This window comes from Chelonia mydas, chromosome 4, assembly GCF_015237465.2.
Source record: "Chelonia mydas isolate rCheMyd1 chromosome 4, rCheMyd1.pri.v2, whole genome shotgun sequence".
NCBI classification, from domain to species: Eukaryota; Metazoa; Chordata; order Testudines; family Cheloniidae; genus Chelonia; species Chelonia mydas.
The window spans coordinates 55047172-55074878 of record NC_057852.1 but is presented as its reverse complement, the minus strand read 5'-3'; the positions used below and the strand labels follow the sequence as shown (position 1 = coordinate 55074878).

The 27707-nt window shown below is 37.7% G+C and overlaps 2 protein-coding genes across 9 annotated transcripts in view; one reads left to right on the top strand and one right to left on the bottom strand.

Annotated features, from left to right (window-relative positions):
* Positions 1 to 27707, top strand: part of ANAPC10 (anaphase promoting complex subunit 10) — a 248243-nt gene that overhangs the window by 155260 nt on the left and 65276 nt on the right. The gene's annotated exons all lie outside the window — the stretch shown is intronic.
* Positions 12183 to 27707, bottom strand: part of LOC102947790 (hedgehog interacting protein) — a 97583-nt gene continuing 82058 nt past the window's right edge. Inside the window, exons 12-15 of one of the 3 annotated variants that reach the window (XM_043545754.1) lie at positions 21013 to 21161; positions 17989 to 18117; positions 14727 to 17126; positions 12183 to 14618 (exon numbers count right to left, since the gene is read on the bottom strand). In XM_043545754.1, the coding sequence (XP_043401689.1) occupies positions 17116 to 17126; positions 17989 to 18117; positions 21013 to 21161 (289 nt within the window). In that variant the 3' untranslated portion in view covers positions 12183 to 14618; positions 14727 to 17115. Of the gene's footprint in view, positions 18118 to 21012; positions 21162 to 27707 lie in introns of all 3 variants that reach the window. The other 2 variants (XM_043545752.1, XM_007070137.4) reach the window with 2 other exon arrangements.

Here is a 27707-nt window from a genome sequence, read left to right as displayed (position 1 = left end):
CATTGACTTCAGTGGAGTCAGGATTTTACCTGGGGTATCCAGGATCTGAAATATTATAAAATGGGACTGTTCCTCTTCCAGACAGTAAGTGTTTTGTCTTGCTTCCCATCCCCAGTACCGGGCTTGTTCCACCATCCCTTTCAGAATAAAGTGACTTTTAAGCAGCTCTTCAGGCTTCTCTTACAGGTCCAGTAGGCAGAACAATAAACTCCTTATAAATTATCTGCTTCTGCTGCTGGGACCAAATAAAAACAGGCATCCTATATATGTCTTAGTACACTCAAAATAAAGGGGGAGTTTGTGGGCTTGTCATAAGGGGGGAAAAAATCAAGACTAACCCAATTTGTTAATTTTCACCCCATTAGGAACCTACAGGAACAGCTAGGTCTAGGGAAATATGCAAAACTCACCCAGTGTGAAGGGACTGCCAGTTCTCTAGCAAAAGGGATGAAGGAAAATAACTTGGTGCTTTATATGCCACTGTCTTCCATCTCATCCTTTGTCTGTTTGGACTGTAGGGTCTTTAGGGGTAGGGACTGTCTCTTATTATGTGTGTGTACAGTGCCTAGCATAATGGGGACATGATTTCAAGTTGGGGCTATACTGATGATAATACAAATTAATAAAACAAAGACCAATTATTCCACATAAACCAACCATTTTCAGTCCTGAGCCTGCAATTCTTTTTGGCAACATTCCCTTCAGAATTGAAGAGGAGTTCTGCCTCCGTAAGTAGTCTAAGATTTGGCCTTTCAACAGCCACAAATATTTTTAAAGATAGAAATTACAACACACATGATTACAAACAATGCTTTTAATACTTTGTGCAGAGCCATTCCAAACATTTTACCCTGTTCTTACAACAATAATCTCTGCAAACATTTAAACGATTCCGCATTAAGTGCTACACATAGAGTATATCCATATAAGGATATACACAGTTTGAAATGTACACAGTTTGAAACCCGCTGTCTATATATGAACGAGGTGATCCCATGCAAAATGGGGGGGAAAAACAAAGTCAAACGCCAAAATACCACAAATCTGCATATGACACGTAGTAATAGATAAGACATGAAAACTAACCTTATCAGGAATAATTTCAGCAGAGATCAGTAACAACAAATCATAGAATCATAGAATCATAGAATATCAGGGTTGGAAGGGACCCCAGAAGGTCATCTAGTCCAACCCCCTGCTCAAAGCAGGACCAAGTCCCAGTTAAATCATCCCAGCCAGGGCTTTGTCAAGCCTGACCTTAAAAACCTGTAAGGAAGGAGATTCTACCACCTCCCTAGGTAACGCATTCCAGTGTTTCACCACCCTCTTAGTGAAAAAGTTTTTCCTAATATCCAATCTAAACCTCCCCCATTGCAACTTGAGACCATTACTCCTCGTTCTGTCATCTGCTACCATTGAGAACAGTCCAGAGCCATCCTCTTTGGAACCCCCTTTCAGGTAGTTGAAAGCAGCTATCAAATCCCCCCTCATTCTTCTCTTCCGCAGACTAAACAATCCCAGCTCCCTCAGCCTCTCCTCATAAGTCATGTGCTCTAGACCCCTAATCATTTTTGTTGCCCTTCGCTGGACTCTCTCCAATTTATCCACATCCTTCTTGTAGTGTGGGGCCCAAAACTGGACACAGTACTCCAGATGAGGCCTCACCAGTGTCGAATAGAGGGGAACGATCACGTCCCTCGATCTGCTCGCTATGCCCCTACTTATACATCCCAAAATGCCATTGGCCTTCTTGGCAACAAGGGCACACTGCTGACTCATATCCAGCTTCTCATCCACTGTCACCCCTAGGTCCTTTTCCGCAGAACTGCTGCCTAGCCATTCGGTCCCTAGTCTGTAGCGGTGCATTGGGTTCTTCCGTCCTAAGTGCAGGACCCTGCACTTATCCTTATTGAACCTCATCAGATTTCTTTTGGCCCAATCCTCCAATTTGTCTAGGTCCTTCTGTATCCTATCCCTCCCCTCCAGCGTATCTACCACTCCTCCCAGTTTAGTATCATCCGCAAATTTGCTGAGAGTGCAATCCACACCATCCTCCAGATCATTTATGAAGATATTGAACAAAACCGGCCCCAGGACCGACCCCTGGGGCACTCCACTTGACACCGGCTGCCAACTAGACATGGAGCCATTGATCACTACCCGTTGAGCCCGACAATCTAGCCAGCTTTCTACCCACCTTATAGTGCATTCATCCAGCCCATACTTCCTTAACTTGCTGACAAGAATGCTGTGGGAGACCGTGTCAAAAGCTTTGCTAAAGTCAAGAAACAATACATCCACTGCTTTCCCTTCATCCACAGAACCAGTAATCTCATCATAAAAGGCGATTAGATTAGTCAGGCATGACCTTCCCTTGGTGAATCCATGCTGACTGTTCCTGATCACTTTCCTCTCCTCTAAGTGCTTCAGGATTGATTCTTTGAGGACCTGCTCCATGATTTTTCCAGGGACTGAGGTGAGGCTGACTGGCCTGTAGTTCCCAGGATCCTCCTTCTTCCCTTTTTTAAAGATGGGCACTACATTAGCCTTTTTCCAGTCATCCGGGACTTCCCCCGTTCGCCACGAGTTTTCAAAGATAATGGCCAAGGGCTCTGCAATCACAGCCGCCAATTCCTTCAGCACTCTCGGATGCAATTCGTCCGGCCCCATGGACTTGTGCACGTCCAGCTTTTCTAAGTAGTCCCTAACCACCTCTATCTCTACAGAGGGCTGGCCATCTCTTCCCCATTTTGTGATGCCCAGCGCAGCAGTCTGGGAGCTGACCTTGTTAGTGAAAACAGAGGCAAAAAAAGCATTGAGTACATTAGCTTTTTCCACATCCTCTGTCACTAGGTTGCCTCCCTCATTCAGTAAGGGGCCCACACTTTCCTTGGCTTTCTTCTTGTTGCCAACATACCTGAAGAAACCCTTCTTGTTACTCTTGACATCTCTTGCTAGCTGCAGCTCCAGGTGCGATTTGGCCCTCCTGATATCTTTCCTACATGCCCGAGCAATATTTTTATACTTATATAATATTTTATACTTTATATTTTCTAGTCCTAGCATTCATTTTATTAGGCATTTCAACCTGTATAATCTGTGATAAATTATAATTCTGGACTAATAACGGAAGTGAAGGGCCAACAATACTGGGTTCTATTAGATTACAGTGATTTGATTTTTTTTATCTCATAGTAAACACCATGTAATTTGAAGTGTACTCATGCCTACCTTCATAAACGAAAAGCCATACTGTAACAAAATATTTAGAATAAATACAAAGAATGCATTTCTTTTAGCATGTTTTGTAGGCATTAATGTATCATGCTGTTATGGTACATAAACAGTTACAGCAGCTAAGTATGACTTCTGTACATTATAAAAGTATTTTAATTTCTGATAGGGTAGTGGGTTTATTTTTCAAGTCAATTCAATTGTATTAAATCCCCTATGACATATGTCTTTTGCAAATACAAAAGAATCCATACACAACCTAAACCAACATCGGCATCCATATAATACATTAAAATGCCAATCAGAACTGAATAAGGGCAAAAATTGCTACAGATTTGATTACTACTAAAAAAAAAAGTAAAAAAAATGCTATCTTTTGAGTTGGTAATAAAATTATTTTTTTATATAAAATAGGTAAAATCCAGTGTGTTCTGGAAGATTCTACAGTCCAAAAGATAATGAGGTAGATCTTCCAATGCTTCAAATTTACATGGGAAAAAATGAAGACGTGAAGGAACTTTTCCATAACTATTTTAAAGATAGCAGTTCCCCTGGGTTGGAATCTTAACTGAATATTTGCCTTCCATAACAGAATTTGATAACTCGTACAAATACGTTTCAAAAACAAGTCCTGTCTTCAAAGAAGAAAACCAAAAGGCAAATTTAGAATCATGAATCATAGCCAGATCTTCTTGTTAGGTAATATCTGTCAGTTCTCTGTTTGAGTAGTTGATTATGTCGATTAAAAGATATTGACAATAAATGAGAAATAGAAATACCTAACCTAGTTATAATAAATTGGAGGGTCTTTTACCATGAAAATAAGGAGTACGCTGGTGGTTCCTCCATCTCCTGAAGGCAAAAATGGGGCAATCTATAATCTGGAAAAGTACAAATCTTAGACCAATATTTAAGAAAAGCAATATAAGCTCTACTAAAATACTCACCTTGGCATATAAAAAGAAGGTGAGGTAGAATTTAGGAGAATTAAGTGTCCTCAAAAATGTATTGAAAGATCTCTAAGGCTAAAATTTGTCCCCTAAGTCAAACTTCAGCTCCATAGAGTATCTGAGAAATTATTTTTGCATTAAAAATCTTAGCACTCGGGCAACTCTGTTCCCATCATTTGAGCGGGTAAAACAGAGAACCCCTTGAGCAGAGCTATGGTCCCTTTATTTTAAGTCTTTATGGTAAGGGGACCAGTGGCCAGAATGATAAAACTTTATCCCTAAATAAGTAAAAACAGAGACTTGTTCTACAGGATGGCTTTCTATCATCCGCTCAATTTGTGGAGGGTAGTTTCCAAAAATCATGACCTTGGTCTCCTTATAATTGAGAACCAGGTCTTTAGAGTTACAGTAGGAGGAAAAATGAGATGATAACCAGTAGAGGCCTCTTGGAGTTTGATATAAAACAATCTATATATTGTAGAATTATTTTAATTTCCTACAGGGTAATGGGTTTATTAGATGTACCTTGATACTTTTCACCAAGATCGCTGGCCCATTTTAGTCACTTTAGTATCATTTGTCTTTATTAATGTATTCCATTTAAAAACTATATAATCTACTGTTTGTGCATCTGTATGTACATGACTATTTCTCAGTCCAAGCATTCATAGGGGATATAGATAGAGTAATGTACATGCTGTATCTTATAGGGGTGTGTGTGTGTGTGTGCGTATGTATGTGTGTGTGTGTGTGTGTGTGTATATATATATATATACACGTTTACCTATATACACACACATAAGAAGCAATAGGTATCTCTGAACTGTGAATTAAAAGGTTGGAAATCACTAGACCGCCTGGGATATGTTTCTGTCACTTTTTTGAGTTTCAAATTTATATTAAATTCATAGATGTGAAATAGCCTTTTATAGTTTGATTTGTCCATTTCCTTTGCTCTCTGCCTCCTTGTACTGGAGTGATCAAGGCCTTCAGTCGCAATTAAAAGCTGCAGCTGCACTAACAATCTTATATTTTATCACAGACATTTTGCTCCAATTCAGATGTGTCTACACCTTTCGTTAGCTCTTTACTGCTCCATGGGCATTCTGTTTCTAACTTTCATTTAAAATCACTAAACACACACACACACACACACACAGGTTATTACTTCTCTGTCGTTGAAAGTTAAAGCATCTTGAAGGCTATATCTGCACCTGTCATAGTGATGACCCTAAAAACACTCTCCTGAGTAAGGTTTTCCAAGGTTTGGCGCTTTCTTTTGAAACTGTAGGAGGCAAATTCTGCTCTCAGGCGCAAGTATGTCTTTTGGTGCAGTGAAAGTGGCTTATATATCTGTCTGAAGGCTGCATTTAGCGATAATCAGCGGTTGTCATACCTCTCCTCTGTGTTACAAATCTTTTTGACATCACAACATTTCAGTTTTCTTATACTGTATGTCTATAGGTTTGCTCCTGCTCCCATTGACATCAATAGCACAACTTGCATGATGTCAGAGAGTGCAAGATAAGGCCCTTAGAATTCTGTGCCTAACTGTAGTGAACTCGAGGGTCCTGATTCCACTCTGGGGTAAACTGTGAGAACCTCAGTTGAACTGAATGGACACAGACTGAAGTAAAACCAGTGTGGGAGGAGAACCAGGGTACTTAAGGAGGCCTGATTCCTCTTCCACTTATGCTGGTGTAAATGAGGAGTAGCTCCACTGAAGTGAATATTGAAGTCTCATACTGGTCTTACATTGATGTAAGATCAATAGGAGAGTGGAATAAGGTCTCGTTAACAAAGTGTAATAAGTGTCAACATCATTGCTAAATGATAAACTTAAAATACCAGAAACTAGTGGCAGATCAAAATCAGAATCATGTGTCTAACTGCCTCATCCCAAAGCTTTGGGAGTTCAGACATAATGGGACTCAGACTAAATGGAGGGGTGGTACAGATTCTGGAAGACAAATACCACCCAGGAGGTTTTGCGAAACCAAAACTGTGTCCTACTTTTGTCCAGTTCTATCAGAAATGTACATAGGATGTAGGCATGCCATTAAACATGAAATCAAACCAGCCCTTCCCCCAAAACAAACCAGCCCAACTCTGCTGGCCATTTTAAAGGTTCTATCACATTTACATATGTTATATTTTTACAGAAGAGTGAAACCAGGAGCTGATCTCCCAGTTAGAATTTTTTTTGTTAAAAAAACAACAACTCCAAACCCTTTGCCATAATTAATCTGGTTAGAAACCTGCAAATAAATGGCAGACTTAGTGCAGCACCATTTGAAGGAAGCGGCTGTAAAGGAAAGAAAGAGAGAGAGAGAGAGTGCTAAATGTGTCGGTCAAAAGAGAAAAAAGTAGAGTCAGGAGAGGCTTATTAGGAGGACAGGGATTGAAAAGATGAGTTACAATGATGACAACGTATTCTTGGTAAGTTTGCATTCCTTTCGGGGGTTCTGCTGTTATTGGCAAACCACACAAGCCTCATTCATCTGGGCACATTTATTCCTAGCTTAATCCCCCTGAAATCAGAGATGAATTTGGCCTGTGGTGTTTAGGATGTCATCAGAAGCCCTTGATGGACTTATGGCCTAGCAATATACAGTTGCATGTACATAATTCTCTATGTAAAATTCATGTGTTATATATTATAAAAGAAATGAAAGGTAGCTGTTAATTCCAAGGCTTATAAATATGTCAGTGGGTTTTCATAACTTCTTAATAAATTACAAGAACAAACTCAAGTGGTTTATGATGTCACCAGACCCACATGCTGCACTGTACTTATAATTAAGTAGTGTACTTTGCAGGTTTCTTCTGGTTTTCTTTTTAACAGAATAGATACAGCCCATTTGTTCTTTGCACTGACATCTTCATTGCTTCCTCTCTTCCATATTCTCTTTTAACCTCTTTTTTGTCCCAAGTTCTTCCTCTACTTAAGAACAAAAATGTATACATCTCTAAACTAAAAAGAACAATTGCTGCGGCAGCTATTTTTAATCAGAGATGGGGCTGAAGTAAAATCAAATATCCAAAGTTGAGCAAAGCTCAAATTTGATCTGAATCCTAACCGTGTGGCTGCCCACCCTCTCACATCACTAATGGTAGTGCTGGTTAAAAAAAATGGTGGAAATGATGATATAATTAAAAAAATTATATTTGTTTCCCCTTTGATCTGTGCTTTACAGTTAGCATCCATGTCTGTTTTTAACAGTGCTTCATTCAGTGTTTGATCACAAAAACTAGACACAGAGCAGGCTAAACCTTGTAAATAAGATTTAAAAGTAACAAACCGCTTTTACAGTGCTATTTAACATCACTGATAGAAGGAAGGGAAAAATGTAAGCTCTTACTTCGTAAGTTGCAATTTAGTAATGCCATGTCACCTACACAGAGCCAAATTCCTATCTCAGATGGTTTATTAATTAGCTGTATTAGTTTGTGGTCAGTTTTGGTACATATTGGTCTAGTGACAAGTGATTTTTGGCTGCCTCAATTTTTGAGTGCCAAAATTAGATACCTTAAAGTGTGGGTGCTCAGAACCTCCTGAAAATCATGCTTCGGTAAGGATGCTCAAACTGGGCACTCAAAATCATTGGTCTCTTTTGAAATCATAGGCCATTATATTTGGTTTGCATTTAATTTTCCAAAGAAGAGAGAAGATGTAATAATAGCCATTGATGTCTGGAAACTGACTCCTACCATGTGACTAGGAGGTCTCTAATTTTATAACCCTGAACCAAGCTATGTACCTGGGGCCAAGAAATACAGACCATTCTCTTACCAGCACTCTGGTGTGTCACATCCTTATTAAGTTATGTATAATACATCATTTAGTGGTATATTTAGTAAAATTTAGCTAAAAGTGTAGTGTGACACGTCAATATTGAACTCTGCTATTAACGGGAGCTGATCCAAAAAAAGGTTAAGTATATTTCATGAAAAAATTGATTTTATGTGATTAAAGATTTTCATAACTTCATTTTTTGACAAAAATAATTTTGAACTAAATCTTTTGAAAACATTTAATTAATTTTGGGGGAGGGTAGTTATATCAACATTTTTTGTTTTAAATTTTCATCAAAAATGGCAAATTTCAAATAAACATACTATTACAAAACATTTTGATTTACTTGAAACATATTTTGATTTTTTTTTCTCCCAGTTGAAAGCTTTCAACCAGTTCTTCTACTAACCTTTACTGAGAAGAGGGGTAAAACCACTTGTTGTATTACGACTGTATTTTGTAAAAATGATCAGGGATATCCATTAACAAAATAAGAATTAGCACTCTACTCTGCTCTACTCTACATTTCTAATACTCTGCTGTATTGAAATGCATGTATTCTGGGCCTGTTCCTGCTGCCAGGATTGATTTGTTCTGACATTGATTTCAGTGGAAACAGAATCCAACATTTTACATGAGGGGAGAGAGAGAGAATATTCTAAATTACATTAAATTTTATGACCTCTTAATTTAAAATATGGGGAGTGATGCATCCAGTATTAAATAACATATGTTGTTGCATTAACTTGCTCTTCTGAAATCTTAAATAAATGAAACAAATTAAAAATAAAACCATTTCCATTAGCCAATGAACTGATCCTCAAACAAATGCATTTGAAGTGTCTCCTGTGCCTTTATTCACACACATACGTATACAGACTTTGTGCAATGAAACAGGTGTCTTGTTCAATAAAATGGTCTTATCTTTTACTTTCATATTTATCTGGAAACAAAGTATAGATACATACAGAGAACATTAGCAGCGCTCCAAGTCACATTTATGAAAGCAAATTAGATTTTATACAAATGAAACTGGTGTACATTTCAATGAATATTTTTACTCAGGCATTAATTGACTCTTTTTAACAACAAAGATTAAAAAGACAATCCAAAATTTTAACACTTTAATGCATTTTTAAATTATGCATTTAGTCATAAACAATTTTAAAAAAATACTGGAACAAAAATAATTTTAAAGTAGCACATGTACATTAGATCAGAAGATGGTTTCATATATTTTATTAGCTTAAAGGACACAGAATAACACTACTAACCAGAACTCCAGGCATGCATGTACATAAATATATTAAATTAAAAGTAATTATACACTTAAACATCCTTTTGTCTAAAAAAAAAAAAATTAAATCCACAGATTAACAATAAATCCAACTCTATGCATTTACCACTTCATCAAGACACAACTGTTCCGTTTTTAAGATATTACACATATATTTGTTAGAATTTATATGCATTATACATATATTATATATTACATAAGTGTGTATACATACATGGTCTTCAATAATAATATAATACTTTGCACTTACATAGCACTTTCCATCTAAAGAGCTCAAAGCACTTTACAAAAGTTGGCATTATCACCAATTTGCAGATCAGAAACTGAGGCACAGAGAGATTAAATTACTTGTTTAAGATTACACAGAGAGGCAGTGGCAGAATTAAGAAGGAAACCCTTGCTTCTGACTCTAATTCCTTTGCTCTAAACATTAGACCATACTGCCTGCCTAAAGAAATTACACATAGCACATCGTGGTTTGTAACCACATACTTAGACATATAAACCTATGGATTATTGTCCAGATCCAAACAAAACACTTAAGTACCTGCATCACCTTAAGCACATGATTTCAGTGGCACTACTCATGTCCTTAATATTACTCGAGCGCTCAGTGCATTGCTGGATAGGTGCGGTCTGTAGGTGTTAAGTAATGTACAGTAATATGATATAAAGATACTTAAACATAGTTTGAGTGGAGATATTTTCCTAAGATATTTTCCCACATTTAAAATGCATGTACAGTATTTGATAGTTATTGTCAAAAAATATGTGGGCATAGCAGGCTGACTGGGAGAATTATTGTCTCTGATGTTAATGATGATCACTGCAAATGCAGCAATTGAGTTTCCAGCTGTTATGACTGTTTATCTTGGTGTGAATAGGGTCTAGCTTATACTATGCCGGGCCTGTATTACGTTTTGTGACTCCTTCTAGAAATGTCTGGACTAACTGGATTTGTTTGTCATACTGACGCATCATCTTCTGATGCAAACTACTTCCTACTCTTTGTAGCAACACACATTCTCCATATAAAAAATAAAAAGAGGGTAAGACAAACACAGCTGCTACACTCATGTGCATGCATGCACTTTCTCTAACATTTCAAGATGTCCTGGGGATCTTTGAAATTTTAAAATATTGTTATATCTGGTATTGTTTCAGTTTTATTTTTATTGAAAAACTAAACAAGTGGGAAAATATCCTAGACAATGTCAAAGACACTTAAATATTTAATGCACTGGACCACATTTGTCACTCGGAATGGGATGGATGTTTGTAGAATTTAAAATAAAAATCTCATGCAATGTGATACCATCTTGTTGACTTGAACACATTTCTAGTGTTATTTTCCAATATATTTGTTTATAAAAGTCAGTATATGTACTGTAGGTGTTGTAGTACACATATGTTCAGTGCAGAGTTTTCTATTAGTATACATGGTTTGATGATCGCTAGAAATATATACAGGCCATTCAGTACAATAAAATCTATCCATTGGTCCTTTCAAACCCAACCCTGCAGTCCTTCTGTAAAGAAAACTCCTGCTGAAGTCTGTGGGAATTTTGTTTGAGTAAGGACAGCAAGTATGGTGCCTTTATGTATACAGCCCATATCAGTAATTAGTAATACCTTAGAAGTGGGCTGGGGACGGATGAGTGATCAGTCTCTTTACTATTTAGTGAAATCTCACATCATATCTAAGCCATTGCATGTTTGGTATATGTCACTACTTAGGTATGTATGTTGTGCTGTAAAGTGGTGACACTGTTCTTTCCCAAGACAATGCATCAGTAATACTGCCTTGTAAGTCAGAACATTTTTTGTAAATCCACATGGAATTATTTGCAGTACTCTGATTTCTTGGAAGATCTTACTATGAATATATATCATATCAAATTCTACAACTGGATATGTGCATACAACACCCATAAATGGACACAAATCAGATGTCAAGAATTATAACATTCATAAACCAGTCGGAGAACACTTCAATCTCTCTGGTCACGCGATTACAGACATGAAAGTTGCGATATTACAACAAAAAAACTTCAAATCCAGACTCCAGCGAGAGACTGCTGAATTGGAATTCATTTGCAAATTGGATACAATTAACTTAGGCTTGAATAGAGACTGGGAGTGGCTAAGTCATTATGCAAGGTAACCTATTTCCCCTTGTTTTTTCCTATTCCCCCCCCCCTTAGACGTTCTTGTTAAACCCTGGATCTGTGCTGGAAATGGCCCACCTTGATTATCATACACATTGTAAGGAGGGTGGTCACTTTAGATAAGCTATTACCAACAGGAGAGTGGGTTTGTGGGGGGGGGGGGGGGAAGGGGGGGGAGAGAAAACCTGGATTTGTGCTGGAAATGGCCCAACTTGATTATCATACACATTGTAAGGAGAGTGATCACTTTAGATAAGCTATTACCAGCAGGAGAGTGGGGTGGGGGGAGGTATTTTTTCATGCTTTGTGTGTATAAAAAGATCTTCTACACTTTCCACAGTATGCATCCGATGAAGTGAGCTGTAGCTCACGAAAGCTTATGCTCAAATAAATTGGTTAGTCTCTAAGGTGCCACAAGTACTCCTTTTCTTTTTGCGAATACAGACTAACACGGCTGTTACTCTGAAACCATGCTTAACATTATGACTGACAGTAGTCACGTTGAGTCCAATGGGACTGCTCATGGTAGTAAAGTTAACTACTTGTGTGTTTGCAGGATTGGGGCCATAGATTTGATTGGAATGGTATAGCATTCTTACACCATATTTGAAAATGTGTCCAAGGTTCTAGTGAATTGTTAAATTCAATAGATGAAATCCTGGTCCCTTTGAAGTCAATAAAACTTCTGCCATTGATTTCAGTAGATCCAGGATTTTACCTTATATGTCCAGTTGGGGTTCACTTCAGTATGTTGTTATGGTTAGCTCATAAAATGGGACCATTGGCAATTTTTTTAGTTACCTTCTTGCCTAGTTGCATGTATTCAAAAACCTAAGATAAGAACAAGTGTGTGAAAGGAGAATAAATTACTATGGGTCAATTGCTACACATTTTTAAACAAATAAAAAATTAATATAAAAATCTGACAACAGAATAATATCCTCACATAACTGATGGCAATACCTGTAACAAAACACAAACAGGACTAGATATGCTCTGTACCTAAAAACAGGCCTGGATCTGCCGTCCTTGCTCTGGTAAAACTTTCATCAAGACTAATGACTGCAGGAACAGGCTTGAAGGGATAATGTATGCTGTGAAGTCCTGCCACTGAGTAAGTGGATATCTTCTGAGGAATTAATCCTAAAACTAACGTCATTGGGAGTCTTTCAGTTGACTAGAGTGGACTTTAGATCAGGCTCTCAGAGAAAGGCTAAAGTAATGGAAAGCTAAGCATTCAAGTGGTCTCCACTCTTGTTTTCATACTTATATACTCTGAAAAGTAGAGTTAGTCAAAATTGTTTGAATAAAACATGTATTCATTGAAATATTCTCCAGTTCTCCCCTGGAAAATTATGGAATTTTTATCAAAACCCTGTTGACTTTTTCAACATTTTTTTCCCAAAACTTTTTTTTGAAATGTTTATCAAAATAGGGTTTTTTTAATCAAAAAGTAGGTTTTTGGTAAAATGGTTAAGAAAACCTGGTTTTTGGTAAATAAAGAAAATTGGTAACCATTTTGCCAATGTTTAGGATAAAAAATTCATTAAAAATCCCTCAAGTAGATCCATTTTGAAACCTACCAAATGGAAACAACTTTGAAATTTCAAAAATTTGTCATGATATTTTTCTCATTTTTGACCAGTTCTTCTAAAGAGATTATATTTTTACTAATTCAATAGACTATTAGTTAACATTAATGATGATTTTAAAAATATCTAATACCTTCTTAAATACTCACACAATCAGTGAAAATTTAGCTGAGCAATATTTCTTTTTAGGCAGCATCAGTTTTCTCCCTTTGGCCCCAATCCTGCAACAGTATATGCATGTGACTAACTTAATACATGTGAATAGTCCTCTTCAACTCAGTGGGACTGCTCACATGTGTAAATTTACTCCGATGCTTAAGTGTTTGCAGGATTGGGGCCTCAGGCACACAGGTGTGCAAGTTAGCGTCATCCTTGTTAATCCAATGCTAGGGAAAGAGAATTGTGAGGATCCACATTCCTTCATTCTGGGGAATCCCCTTCTGTTTCTCATTTGAGGGTTCTGATGGCTAGATTGGAAACAATCCCCTTCGAAGCTGATGCCAGCGTTGTTTTTTGAACTACCTGACAGTTTGACTGGATAATAAACAACAGCCCAGCTCAAGCAGGTCACCTCCGTGAGACAACCGAGCTTCATGATCTAAAGAGTGAGGGACATGAGACTGCTACTCCTGAACCACAGCCATAGTGAATGACTGATGGCAACCAAGCTACAGTATTAGAAGTGGAAAAAAACCCAAACCAATCAACCAAAAAAAACCCCACTACAGGCAGAATAATCAAAAGTATCACTTTTAAAAATACCAGTATTTTGTTTAAATTCTGCATGTAACATGCCATGGGAAGGCCACTTTAGTGAGGCATCTGTCTATAATATGGATTAAAAAATAGTGAGCAGAAACAGCATGGAAATACTGATCTTTGCTTTGAGGAAAGAGCTATCACACCAACATTAACAGAAGTGAATGGGAGAAGCAAAAGATGCTGAAGTTATCATGGCTGCCAGTAGAGAATAGTTCTCCCTGATATTGATATTTGGATGCATGGAATACAGTAACCGCTGAGAACTTGTAGACACTGTGGACCAACATCTGCTCTTTGATGGGCACATATAGTTCCCTTAAAATCAATGGAAGACGTTTTGTGCCAATCTGAGGGACAATTTTGGGCTAATAGTTGCAGTTGGACAAGTCAAAAAAATCAGTTTAGTGATTTTTGTGATTAGAAAGTACAACAATTTGGGGCTGGTTTTATGACAAATTCTTAACGGAACAAGTCTGCATCTCAAATATTGATACTGTCACATGTGGAGTAGGGAAGATGGTTCAATGGATGTGCAAAAATTAGACCTTCCACCAGATCAGTGGTGTATGCGATTTTTTTCAGGAAAAGGGAAAGAAAAGAGAGAAAATGAGAAATATAAGTGGGTTCAATCCAGCTGGGAGCTAGAATAGAGTTATGTTGATATAAATACATTTCCCCTCTTTGAGGGGAAAGACACCTGAAGGAATGTTTGAAATATATAGTGTGCTGGAAACAAAGGCATGGATGTGTTTCATAATGACCTTATTAAACTAAAAGACAGGAGAGAGAAGAGAGAAACTCAAGCACCTGCAAAAAATCCTATTTGGTCTCCTTAGCTGTTTGCCCCATTTAGCCAGTTTCATTTGGAAGCTCTGTTTTTTATGCTGGAAAACTCTTACTGAATACATAAGATAGCTACAGGGTGACCTAACTAGCAATAAGAATGCTACAGAAATAACTTAATTTTTGCATGTCACTTCTCTGCAGTCAAACTTCTTTAACATTTTAGACTATCAGGTCAGGAAAAGGTGAGAGGAAGGTGACCTTAATTTACTCACCCCTTTCAATATTTAGTGTAATTTCTTTTGAAAAATATGCAGTTCAAACATCTAATGAGAACATCTCCTTTCTAATGGACAGTCCTCATGTTATGTTACACACCCTTAGGGGCTTAATGGAGAGAGGCCTGCTTCCACAGGATGGAAAAGTTGTTTAATAATGCAATGAAACACAAACTCCTCTCTATCTCCCCCTTTCCCCTCATCCCCCATATTTTAGACCTGTTCTTAGTAATAAGTATTACAATCTTTCTGGAATGTGTCAAATGGATTTTATTTTATAAATTGATATGGATGTTTAAATTTTTAGGATGGAATCCTGCCCCCCGATGTCAACGGGTGTTTTGCCATTGATTTTGATGAGGCCAGGATTTTACCCTCAGTCTTTAATAGAGTGCCGATGTCTCTTTTCACCAGTAACAGAAACTAGGGGCCATCTGGATACTAGACATTTTGTTGGTATAAGCTAACATCTGTGACTCTGCATAACTACTTACTAGAAGAATTTAGTCTTTTACCAAAATAGATAAGGTCACTTAGGGCTCGGTTCTTTTCAAAGAACTTGAAAGTGACTCGTAAAAATGGTGTATCATTCCTCTTCAGTTAGGTACTGAAAATATTCAAGAGTCACTGCTGATATGAACAGATTTCACAAGGGTAGCCGTGTTAGTCTATAAGTTACAGCTTGGAATAACTTTTGTTAAAGGAAGTGAAAAAAGTGCTAGTTGGGTTGGATGTTTAAATGTTACAAATAATACTGCGGTAACTTTATTCTTGTTTTGCTGACTCTATGAAGAGTATAATGCATAATAAAACTGCACAATTTGACAGATTTAGACAGCTGGCTCATTCACCAGAAGTTCACATTTTGTTAATGTCACCCACGTTGAATAAGAGAAGATTAGTTGGTAAGGTCAATTTACAAAAATGGTTGTCAGGACATTTTTTTTAATTGTAAAACTTTTTGTGATGGAATTCAGTAAAAAGACTATAGGCAGAAAGCAGTGGAGACAAAGAGCTGCTATTAACCTACAGATGCAGGCTACTGCAGGGTTCATTGCAAGATTTGTCACACTGCTTAGCCAATGAAGTGTTAGTGTGACTAGAAGGGACCACCCTTTTCTGGGGTAAGAGGGCAATTTGGTCTCCATGCTCATTTAATCCTGAGACTTCTTTGAATAGACTGTCACTTGAATCTACATTGTGCAAAATTATGCAGGCACTTTTTAATGCAGACTATTGTTCACTAAGCACTCAACCAAGATTTCTCAACCAATTTCCATTTGGCATGAGGTCAGCTAAAACCCAAGTAATCATATATGGAAGGCAAGTGTAGCTTTCTGTTCACTTTAGCCAGTCTCTTCACACAGATCGGGACAAATATCAAGCATGCTTTCCTTGCAAATTTCAGATGTATTAAAATAAGAGACTGAAAACATCCATTAATGGAAAATTAGTTACAAGTCACTGTCCTATAAAGGTCATTTTCTTATGGGTGGGAAATCTTGCTGGAATATGTTAGACTGCATTGCTTAAACCACTATCCACTGTTGATACAGGAACAGCAATTTATAGGGCGATGATGGGAACACTGTGGTTGTTCTGTTTTCTCTTTGTAGGTAAGTTTTTCTGTAAGGCAGTAGTACAAAGGAAACCATATATGTGATAGATATGAACGCTGAGATCTGGCCACACATGATGGGGGATCAAGGGGCAGGGGCGGACTGGGGGTGGTCCCCCAGTCTGAAGGTGTCTATAGTTAAAATATTAACTAATGCTTTAAAAAACCTGAATACAGCATGTACACCAAATTTATTGATACATTTACAAAAATTCATTTTTTGTTAACTCTTCAAGGAACATTTACATTTAAAACCATATTTGGCAATAATCATCATATAACGTTTTGTACAAGTGACATTTTATGTACCCAAGATTTGCTAAAGTGAGCTCTTGTCCAGTGAAGTTCCATTCAGTGTGAAATCTGTAACAGTCTAATCATGTATAATCTGGGCAATCCTGTTATAGTGAAAAGCACTTTTATAAACATTTTTATGGTATGCTGGAATTCTACAAAGATTGATTGGTGGTTGCTTTTTCATCCGTTGTAAAGGAATACATGTTGACACAAGGATACATTTCTAAATTAGATCCACAACACATTTAAGAGTGTTTGCTCTCTCATTCCCCGTCATTCCAATTAAGTTGGTGAAAAATGTAACTTTAGTATTTTACAGGACATGGCAAAGCTGTTTCATCTAGGTGATGTCTATATTATAAAAATAAAATAAAATAATATAAATATGTAACATGAACCCAGTGCCCAATGTTAAATAAAATATATGATAAAAAGCAGACCTTCTAGGATGACTGGTTTTGAAATACGCTGATATAATTTAATTATTAAACACTTGAAACAGTTTTGATATTAAGTTGTGATAACCAGATTTCTGCATCTATGCCAGATAAAGAAGTAAGTGCATAACATTCTGTAATAGAGATACATTGATGAAGGTGAAGGTTACAAGCTTACAATGAATTGCCTATTTAGGACTGCATTAAGGAGTTTAGAAATATTCTCTCATAGTGTAGTTCATTTCACCTTAAAAACCGTTATAACTAAATTTAATGAAATCCAGCAGTTTGTACAGTAATGTTTCAAAACTCCTCTCTTTATTGTTATAATCAGATAGTTACAGACATAAAATTGCTGGGATGTCAAAGAATCCATGATGACACCATAAGAGTCCTTTGATGAAAATGTGGTTTAAGTGGAATCACTGTGTAAGCTATTTCACGTGAAGAAATATATTTCAGAAATTCCACTAGTTATGCAACCACACTTATGATGGGGTTTTGTGTGTGTTGTACATCTATACATCTATGCCGATGTATGGATATATGCACACATGAAAAAAAATTATCTGCACATGTCTGGAAATTATAGTTAAATTAATAAAAGTAAATTGAATCACCGGTGTTTATAGCAGGATAACCGTCCTTTTAAAATGACAGAATTCAAAATAAATGCCCGTTGAAAATGTAGTATCCAAATAGTCCCAGAAACTATACAATGTAGCTGGTTAGATCCAGCAAATAGGATGTCATGTCTATAATCTGATCAAGAATACCTGCCCTTGTCACTCTTCGGATGTTTCTATCCACTTGTTCACACTGGGGGCCAAGATATCCTTTTTTACACAAGCACTTATTGGGTCTTACACAGACACCTCCGTGTCGACATGCTGGATCACATTTTGCTGTGGGGGAAAAAATATTCTAATTCATGTTGAGAATCTTACTAAGAAATAAAAAAATCAAAGGCATGCACATGACATGAGAGCTACTTAGCGCCAGTGACTGTGATGATAGGATAAAAAAAAATTACAGGTATGGAGTATGAAGACCAAACTGGTGCTCAAAAAAAAAAAAGTTGCAGAATGGATACCCAGAACTGTGAAGGAAATAAATACTGTTTTCATGCTCCTAAGAGGACCTCACAAGTAATGGATTGTGAAAATAAATAGCTATTTGATTTATGGCAAAAATTTCAAAAGTGTTTAATTGATTTAGGCGCCTCAGTCTCATTTTCAAAAGTGACTTAGCCACTTGGAAATCTAGGGTTCAGGTTTATAAAGGTATTTAGGCATTGTTCTCCCTGGCTTAGGTGCCAAAATCTCATTTTCAAAAGTGACTTAGGTGCTTTAGCTTTAGCACCTAAGTCCCATTGACTTCCAGTGAGACTTAGGCATCTATATCAGTTAGACATTACAATGCTGAGCAAAGCAACACCTACATACATTTAAAAATCTGGCCCAAAGTCACTTTTAAAAATGGGATGTGGGTTCCTAAGTCACTTAGGCAACATTTTAAAAGGTATTTAGGTCTTGCAGTGCTCCTTATAGCAACACCTAACTGATTTAGGAGCTTACATCTCATTCTTAAAAGTGATTTAGTCACTTAGCAGCTTAAATCCCATTGACAGTCAATCACTAAATATCTTGACAAATGTGGGCCTGAGGTACTTTGTGTCTCTTTAAAACAGTGGTCCCCAACCTTTCTGTGGGAATAGCATATTCCTATTCCCAACAGACTGTGGCAGGCGCCAAACACCCTGTCGCCGAAATGCCGCTGAGAAACAGCAACGCTTCTTGGCGGCATTTAGGCAGGCGGTTCTCAGGTGGCCGCGGGCGGAGGCGTCATTTCGGTGGCGTGGTGTCCTGGCGGCGCACACAGCTGCCCCGGCGCCATTGCGCCCGTGGGCATCACGTTGGGGACCCCTGATTTAAAAGATACCTGAATATTTACCACTGCAATTCTTTATTACTCAGTTTTGTCAGTTTTTTTAACTGTAAACATTAGATTGAGTTCCAACTAATATTAGCCAAACCAACTATAAATAACTGCAATTGTGTAACTTTTTTTAGCCCTTTGTTTGGGATGAGCAGTATTATGATGAAAATATTCAGATGTTTTTGTCATGATGATGCCACCCTGATGATATTTAATGATGTCTAAGACAAAATAGATGAGTAAAAAGTCAGGTCTCTTGGTTTGCATTACTAATTTCTATTTTTCACTGTAAGGCCCTCTTAGAACCAGATTATTGCCTCCCAGATTATTGCCTTACTTTTATTATTTAGAATACGTTAGTGGTACAAGGTCCCATGCAGGGATCTAAGCAGCATTGCTAAGTGTAGTCTGACATGTAGTAAAGAGAGAATCCTTGCTTTTTCCTAAGTTGCAGGTACTGGACTATATCAATCATCCTACACCCAACCTGCGAGAAGGGGAGAGATGATTAAGCACCCCATTAGATTCACATCGGAGTGCTTCTTCCTGGAGCTCCTTTGGGCAGGGAAAGTGGAAGGAGTACTGTCCAGAGTACAGACTTGCAGAATTTAGGGCTTCTGTGCAGAGGGTCTGCCTTTTTGTGCTGCTCTATGGGATTCTCTTCCCATCTAGTGCTGTGCTGCCATCATCTGTTTTACTTGCTTTTTATTGTATACCCACATCCTTGTCTGAGCCATCATTGACATCAGCTCAGCTCTGGGATTGGGTTTGTTCATTAACTTTTGCTTCCTTTGATGACACACCCAGAGTAAAGTTACTGAGTTCCAGAAAAAAGTTGGAACATAGATTTAAAAAAAAAGGCTTGGCAACAATTTGACGGCTTTATAACCCAGAGTTTATAACCCAGAGAATTTCCCCAGTGGATTATAAACATTTTACAATTATCAGGTATATCTTGTGCTGAAATATTTATCAAATTCTCTTTAATCAACATATTAACTAAAAAGAAAAGGAGGACTTGTGGCACCTTAGAGACTAACCAATTTATCTGAGCATAAGCTTTCGTGAGCTACAGCTCACTTCATCAGATGCATGGAGTGCAAGTGAGCTGTAGCTCACAAAAGCTTATGCTCAAATAAATTGGTTAGTCTCTAAGGTGCCACAAGTCCTCCTTTTCTTTTTGCAAATACAGACTAACACGGCTGCTACTCTGAAACATACTAACTAGAGTCACTGTATCTTATAGGGAAAAATAAAATAAAAATGCAAAGGCATTTTAATAAAAGACCACATCAAACTGGCTGACTTTAAAGTATGCAAAAGAATAATTGAAGGGACAGATCCTGCAGCCGCTTCTGAGCAGGTAACTCTTATTTAAGTCAGTGGTAATTATATGTGGGGGGAGACTGCAGGGTCAGGGATTTAGGACCAGATTTTTCAAGGTACTGTATTTAGTTGCCTCATTCCCTTTGATTTCAGTGAGAATAAGGCACCTACATGTCTCTTGAAATCTGATTCCTAATTTATATTACTAGAATTTCCTTTGTATTTTACAACATGGTTGAAAGGTAAAATAGGAGTATATTGTAGTCTACACTGTTATTGCCATTAATTAATGGAACTCTACATGCTGTACTTAAGGATCTCACATTGTAGCCTTAAATATTACTTATTGTAGATCTTTCATCTAGAGTCTTCTACTTCACACATCACCACGGTATCAAAGCGCCTGTTTGTTCTGTGCTTCTAGAATCTACAGTAAATTTGCTTTATCAGAGATTTTATCTCAGCAAGTCATTAAAGGCAATTTTGGGGGGAGGTAATTGCTATTTTCACTCATTGCCATGAATCTAAACACTAACCAGTTCTGCAGAATTCTCCTTCCCAGCCTTGATTACAGCAGCATTTTCCAGTTGGAGTGCAGTGCCCATTCCGACAATGCCTTGAGCATTCAGACATCAATATCTGTGCAGACTGAGCTGTTCTTTTGCATTCTTCAGGGACTAAAGGTCTGTAGAAAAATATGCGAGCCAATTACTTATTTAAAATCAGGGTCAAGGGGAGAGAATGCTTTCACACGTGAAATAAAAAAACTTGCTTTTTTCTCTTTTTCCTCTAAAGAAAGCAGTTTAAAATGGCCCATATAGAAAAGCTTAGTTTTGTATAGAAAACATGTGAATACTGTAAGTGAAAACAAATCTCTTTTCACATAAAAGGATTATAAGAATACTGTCAGCTGAAATCTTTTCAAGACCTTATCTTGAATCATATAATTCCTTTTCCTGCATTCAGACTGTCACTGTTGACAGTGAACATGGAATGCAAACTGTACTTTTTTCTTAATAAAGACCTACTCCTTTTCTCATTGGTAACTGTCACAGTTTCAGGGTAACTTCACCTGTATTCCCCCTCCATGGTCCTTCAAGGGTACCCATTTAGGGTTTGTGGATCCCAGTTATGAGCTCTCTTGGTTGGTGACTTGTGTGTGTCTCTCTCTCTCCTGACCAGTGGTTTTAAGGCTGCACTGCTCCCTGCCTTTCACTGTGATATCCCGGCCTAAAGGTCAGCCCCTGTGCTTTGCTTTCTTCCTAGGGGCTATGATCACCATAATGCCAGCAGTTACCACATAGCTCTTTCTAAGCAAGCACATTTATTCTTAAGGTAAAAACTTTAAATAGAAAGCATATAAAAATAATACAAGTTCCTATGCACATGCTAAAAGCTTGCTAGAGGTCATCCATCAGTCTTACTGGGCCATAGTAGGCCAAGTCTTTCCAACCCTTCCATAAGGGTTGGGGGTTCCTGGGACAGAAGGTCCTGTCCATCTGCTGGATCAGAAAGAAGACCCTGAGTCCATTGAAACCCAGCCTTTGGATACCACAAGCCATTTCTTTGTCTATTGGTTTCTGGGAAAAGCAGTTTGAACTAGAATATGCAAGACTCCTACAGGGTTGGTACCTCACTGGAGGTATTTACAATCTGAGTGATTCACCGTAATCACCTCTCCCCTGTTCTTAGTTCCTAGAGGAGCTGTGGCAACCCTCTCTCCAGGAATTGCATACAATCCCTGGCACATAGTAATACATAAACTACTAATACACTTACCGCAATATGGTCTCCAAAGATATTGCATGTGGTTGCAATATCTGTCACATATATCAATACAAGTTTTGCCATTGACTTCAGTGGGAGCAAGATTGGGTTCTAAGGGAATAGTTATTTTCTCATAACCATCATTCAAAGAAGGATGAGACATTTTATGTTCTTAGCAAAATACAGTACAATGCATCTTTGTATGCAGTGTTGATGGAGCCGTGTCAGTCCCAGGATATTAGAGAGACAAGGTGGGTGAGGTAAATCTTCTATTGGACCAATCTCTTTTCTGTTCTCTCACCAACAGAAGTTGGTCCAATAAATATTACCTCACCCACCTTCTCTCTAATGCATCATTTCATACAAACTGTCTTCTAAGGTATTATACAGAATTAAACAATATGTATTGAGACCACATATGAAGGCAGCACAGAACACCAATGCTCTGAGAGTTGAACTGCCTCCTGAGAAGCTTCCCTGGTGGAGCTCAAGAATTTGATTTTATCTTAAAAGGCCCTAAATAGTTTTGGAACTGTTTAGCTAAGAGGCTGCCTCTCTCCCTGGGCCCGTACTGTCACTACTGAGATCAGCAGCAGTGCTTAAGTGAGCTAAACATCCTCAGTACTGGAATTCACTTTCCACACTTAGTCTGTTGCAGCCTGGAATTCTTTCACATGCACTGCAGAGTTCATCTTGTCTCAGAGCCATTTGGAGAAGTTGGGGTCCATAAGGGGAGGAGCTGGAGGCTGAATGATGATTTAACTAGGGTACCATCATATGGCAGGGTTAGTAACTTTCATTTTTGCGGGACTGTCTTTGATTTGGAACAATTGTATTTATTTAATATATATCTGACAAAGTATTTTATTGAACACTTTAGGTTTTTAATTATGTGGTTTAAATTTTAAGAGCTGCCTAGATTTCTGTATAGATACTTGAGAAATCAATACAATTTACGCTTAAATAATAATGGGCGAGGAGCAGAGAAAAAAGTATAGAAAAGGAACAAAAGGGATTTTTGGACAGAACTTGAAAGAGATTAAGGGATTCTTTAGAAGATTCTCACCAACAGTGAGAATAAAATAATAGTTGTGTGGCGAGAAAGAGAAAGGTGCCACCAGGTGAGTGTATGGAGTTGGAAGGGCAGTAGAGAGAAATAAGGTAGGTTGGAGGGCTAAGAAAATTTAGTACAATTCTGAACTGGATGTTGAAATGAATCAAAAAGCAGTGAAGTTCAAGGAGATTAAAGTAGGGGGAGACACCTAGAGAAAATTCCATAATATGGTGGAAACAGGGAGGCATACTGAGTGGGGGAGAGGGCCAGGATTTATAGATGGAGAGTGGAACACCTGGATCTTTAGGAGGTGAGGGAATACAGAGTTAGTGGTGATTTTGGTAAGGGATGAGGAAGATGGTGGAGTCTGGTGAGGAATATCACATGTATTTCCAATAAGGCAAAACATTTAAGAGAAGGTTAGACAAACACCTGTCAGGAATGGTCTAGATAATAGTTATTCCTGCCATGAGTGCAGGGGACTGGACTAGATGGCCTTTCGAGTTCCCTTCCAGTCCTATGATTGTATGATTTTTAAGGGAGCCCCGTATTAAAATTTTGGCATTGCATAACTGTCAGAGAAGCACAGTAGTTAAAGGCCCAGTAGTTCACCGTGTACATTGCCCTGCCAGTCCAAGTTTGTACAATTTTAGCTCACTATTACATGTCTAAAGCAATGGGGTTTCCGTCACTTGTCCTTTTTTTAGATGTTTTAGCTGAGATCCTATAGTGCCATCCTTTACAGGGTGCAAAGGTATATTTTTCACAAAAATACTAAATATTTAAAATTATAGTGATAACTAAAGGTTATTTTATTACTCGGTAGGAAAGATAGATTATATAGACAATAATGGGATGTTAATGAATTTCCTTAGAGCAGAGGTACCAAAGATAAAGGACTTCAATCGCTGATGGTGTCTCAGCCTTTTTGTCTTTACTCTTTTCCTCCTCTTCCTGATTAAAAGTATAACTTGTTGAAACCTTAAACTTCCACTGGTCCTGCTTTTCTGTGTCTTGTGTGTTCAGAAACTTGGTGTTAGTCCTGCTGGGTGACTTTTTCCTGTAGGTGCTCAGATACTCCAGACTAGAATCTATCTCTGCCTCCTGTTTCTGTTGGCTTTTCCTCTAGCGAAGTGCCCGGTTTCTGATTTTTACCTACAGAGAGCACTCTGAATGGAGGTGTTTTATGTCGTGTATTATGACTCGTGCAGCCATTTTGCAATATCTAACAATATCACTGCCATATTCTACAACTTCCCTTTGACACGCCAGGGTTTTTTTTTTTTTGCCTTGTATGTTCATAATTGAATCAAACTTTGCTGTAGTTTTGATACCAGTGTAAATGGAGAGTATACCTTGAGGGATGTCGAGTTCAAATGACAGAAAGCATTTACTGCTGAGCACCAATATTTCTGGCAGGATGCTGTATGTCGTAGGTTTTATGTAATGTAATTTTTCTGTCAGATTCTAGCTAGAAGTATTTTAGATGCTCAATGGCACTCAATATTTACAACAGCACAAAATACATTCTCCACTAAAGAAATTACTCGAATGCTTTCTGCAGTAGCCATGGCCACAATACATTTTTTTAGAAAAATATATTTCTACATGACTTCAATTCAAACTGCATGCAATTCAGGGAATCCATTATTTATTTATCTTTTTATTTATTTATTTTTATCTATTGTTTTAGATTTAAATAGTATTTAAAAAGCCCTTACAAAAAGTGCTAGGCACTCTGGCAACTGATAAGTCTTATAAGAACATAATATTCATCACACAATACATTAAAAAGTCCTACAGGATATAGATTCAGTGGAATCTTTTCCAGTGATAACGCAAACCAAGCTGCAGAATTTCCTAGTAATTACACAGTTCACGTGTCGTTATTTATTATTTATTAAATATGGTTTTAATTTTAATTTGGAAATACTGTAACTATAGATGATCTGCTCACATGTCATATGGCTTCAAACATCCATTCCATTGATATGTTTTGTTTATAAAATTCCATGCACCACCACAGGCATCTTGTGAAACATGTACATGTAAGTCTTTTGCTTTTCTTGTCAAAGAACAGATGGAGCCCACCACCTATATAACGAATAACATAATTTCATAGGAAATGCAGGCTTGACGGTATGCAAAGAGACCCATATTGTTGTCATATCCTTAATTTTTCAGTTGCCTCTGTATTTTTAGTTTAAATAACCAGGTTGAACATTGTATTAGCATCGGTTTTAGCACTTTATTTCCTAGTATTTTTCTTGAGAGAATCACTACGAAACTTTCATTTGAATGTTTGATCTCTTATTGTACATTCATGGTGTACTTTTCTGTTTATTTGAGCTATATTGTGACCCACGCTAAGAAACTTTCAGGTGCCTTGAAGGGAGTATGCACTCACTTGATGGATTGGGACTAAATGAGTGCTGCAGTGTTTGGCAGCTGGGTGAGGTGGATTTGTTAATGAAAAGGGGTGGGGATGAGATCTGGAAGCGATGCCAGTGGTGGGGAAAAAGAAAAGGAGTACTTGTGGCACCACAGAGACGAACAAATTTATTTGAGCATAAGCTTTCGTGAGCTACAGCTCACTTCATCAGATGCATTTTCATACATATCGCTCGCTGGAAAATTGGTGAGTGGGTTTGGTTATCGGGGAAGAATTTAGCAGCTGGGGGTTGGTGGGATTCTCACTGAGAGAGTTTAATTTCTGGGACAGCCATAGGCTTGCTATTAAAATGGGTAAGTTGATTTTTGGAATGGGAGCATGCTTGAAGAGGGAGTCTGGGTGGGATTGGTTGTACAGCAAAATTACTTAGATTAGTGAAGACAGTAAGGAACTCCCAAAGGATCTAAAAAGCTAGGTAAATGGGTAGCATGATGGCAAATGAAATTCAATGTTGGCAAATAGAAGACAATGCATGTTGGAAGAAATAACTTGAGCTCCTCATACACATTCTTGGGTTTTAAATTAGGAAAAAGAACATGGTAGGTTTTGGACAGCTAAATGAAAACTCTGCCGAACCAAAAACAAATATGCTAGGATTCATAGGGAATGGCATGGAAAACAGTACTGAAAATGTTATAGTGTTCTACAAATCAATGCTATGTCCTTATCCTGAATACTGTCTTCTACTCTAGTTGCCCTATCTAAAAAAAAAATATAAGAATTAATAGCGTGGAGCCTGATGCTGAAAACTATTTCAAGGTCTGGAACAATATTCATGTGCGGAGAAAATGAAAAGATTAGGATTTTTTAGAGAGGAATGAGAGCGAACACGATGGAACTATACAAAATGGGCTTGTATGGACAGGGTAAGTTGAGCATTCCCGTTGACTGTTTCTCATAGTGTCAAAAGAAGGGGGCATTCAAGGAAAAAAATTAAACTGGTAAAAGTAATTACTTTTTGTACAATGTACAATTAGCCTAGTGGCAATCATTTCAACAGGCTATCGCTGAAGTCTGATCTTAGTAGGAATTTATACAAGGATTAGGTATTTATATGGATAATGGCAGTCATAGTAGTAAAATATAGTACGATGCATAGATTATCAGGTTGCAGTTTAATAAAGTCCCTTTTCTGAGGAGAAGTGCATTTTAAGGGCTTAATATTAAACAAAAGCATAATTTGTGGTGGCAGGAGGAGGGGGGATAAAGGAAAATCTGCTAGTGCACAGGCAGGGTCTTGGTAGAGAGACTTCCCATAGCCTCTTTTTAGTGTGCTTAATTTCAGATAGACACAGTGGGCCAAATTTTCCAAAGGCGTCTCAAAATTGTGTGCTTGAATGTCTGGCTTGCATGTATGAATGAATCATGTAAAAATGAAGATGTGCTGACTTATCTGAGAAATATTTTGAAGTAAAGAATGACCATACAAATGACAGAAAATGAACTCAGAGCTTTTATTTGTGAAAATATTCATGAATTGATTTTTTTATTTAATCAAACAGCTTTATCTATGTTAGCACTGGTAGGTAAATTCTGTCGTCTTAGTATTCTACTAATGTGGTAAAAATAACAAGGAGTCGTTGTGGCACCTTAGAGACAAACAAATGTATTTGGGCATAAGCTTTCATGGGTTAGAACCACTTCATCAGGTGCATGGAGTGAAAATACAGGAGCAGATATAAATGCATGAAAGGATGGGGGTTGCTTTACCAAGTGTGAGGTCAGTTTAACGAGATAAATCAATTAACAGCAGGATAGCAAGGTAGGAAAAATAACTTTTGAACTTGTAAGAGAGTGGCCCATTACAGACAGTTGACAAGAAGGTGTGAGTAACAGTAGGGAGAAATTAGTATTGGAGAAATTAAGTTTAGGTTTTGTAATGACCCAATCACTCCCAGTCTCTATTCAGGCCTAATCTGATGGTATCCAGTTTGCAAATAAATTCCAGTTCTGCAGCT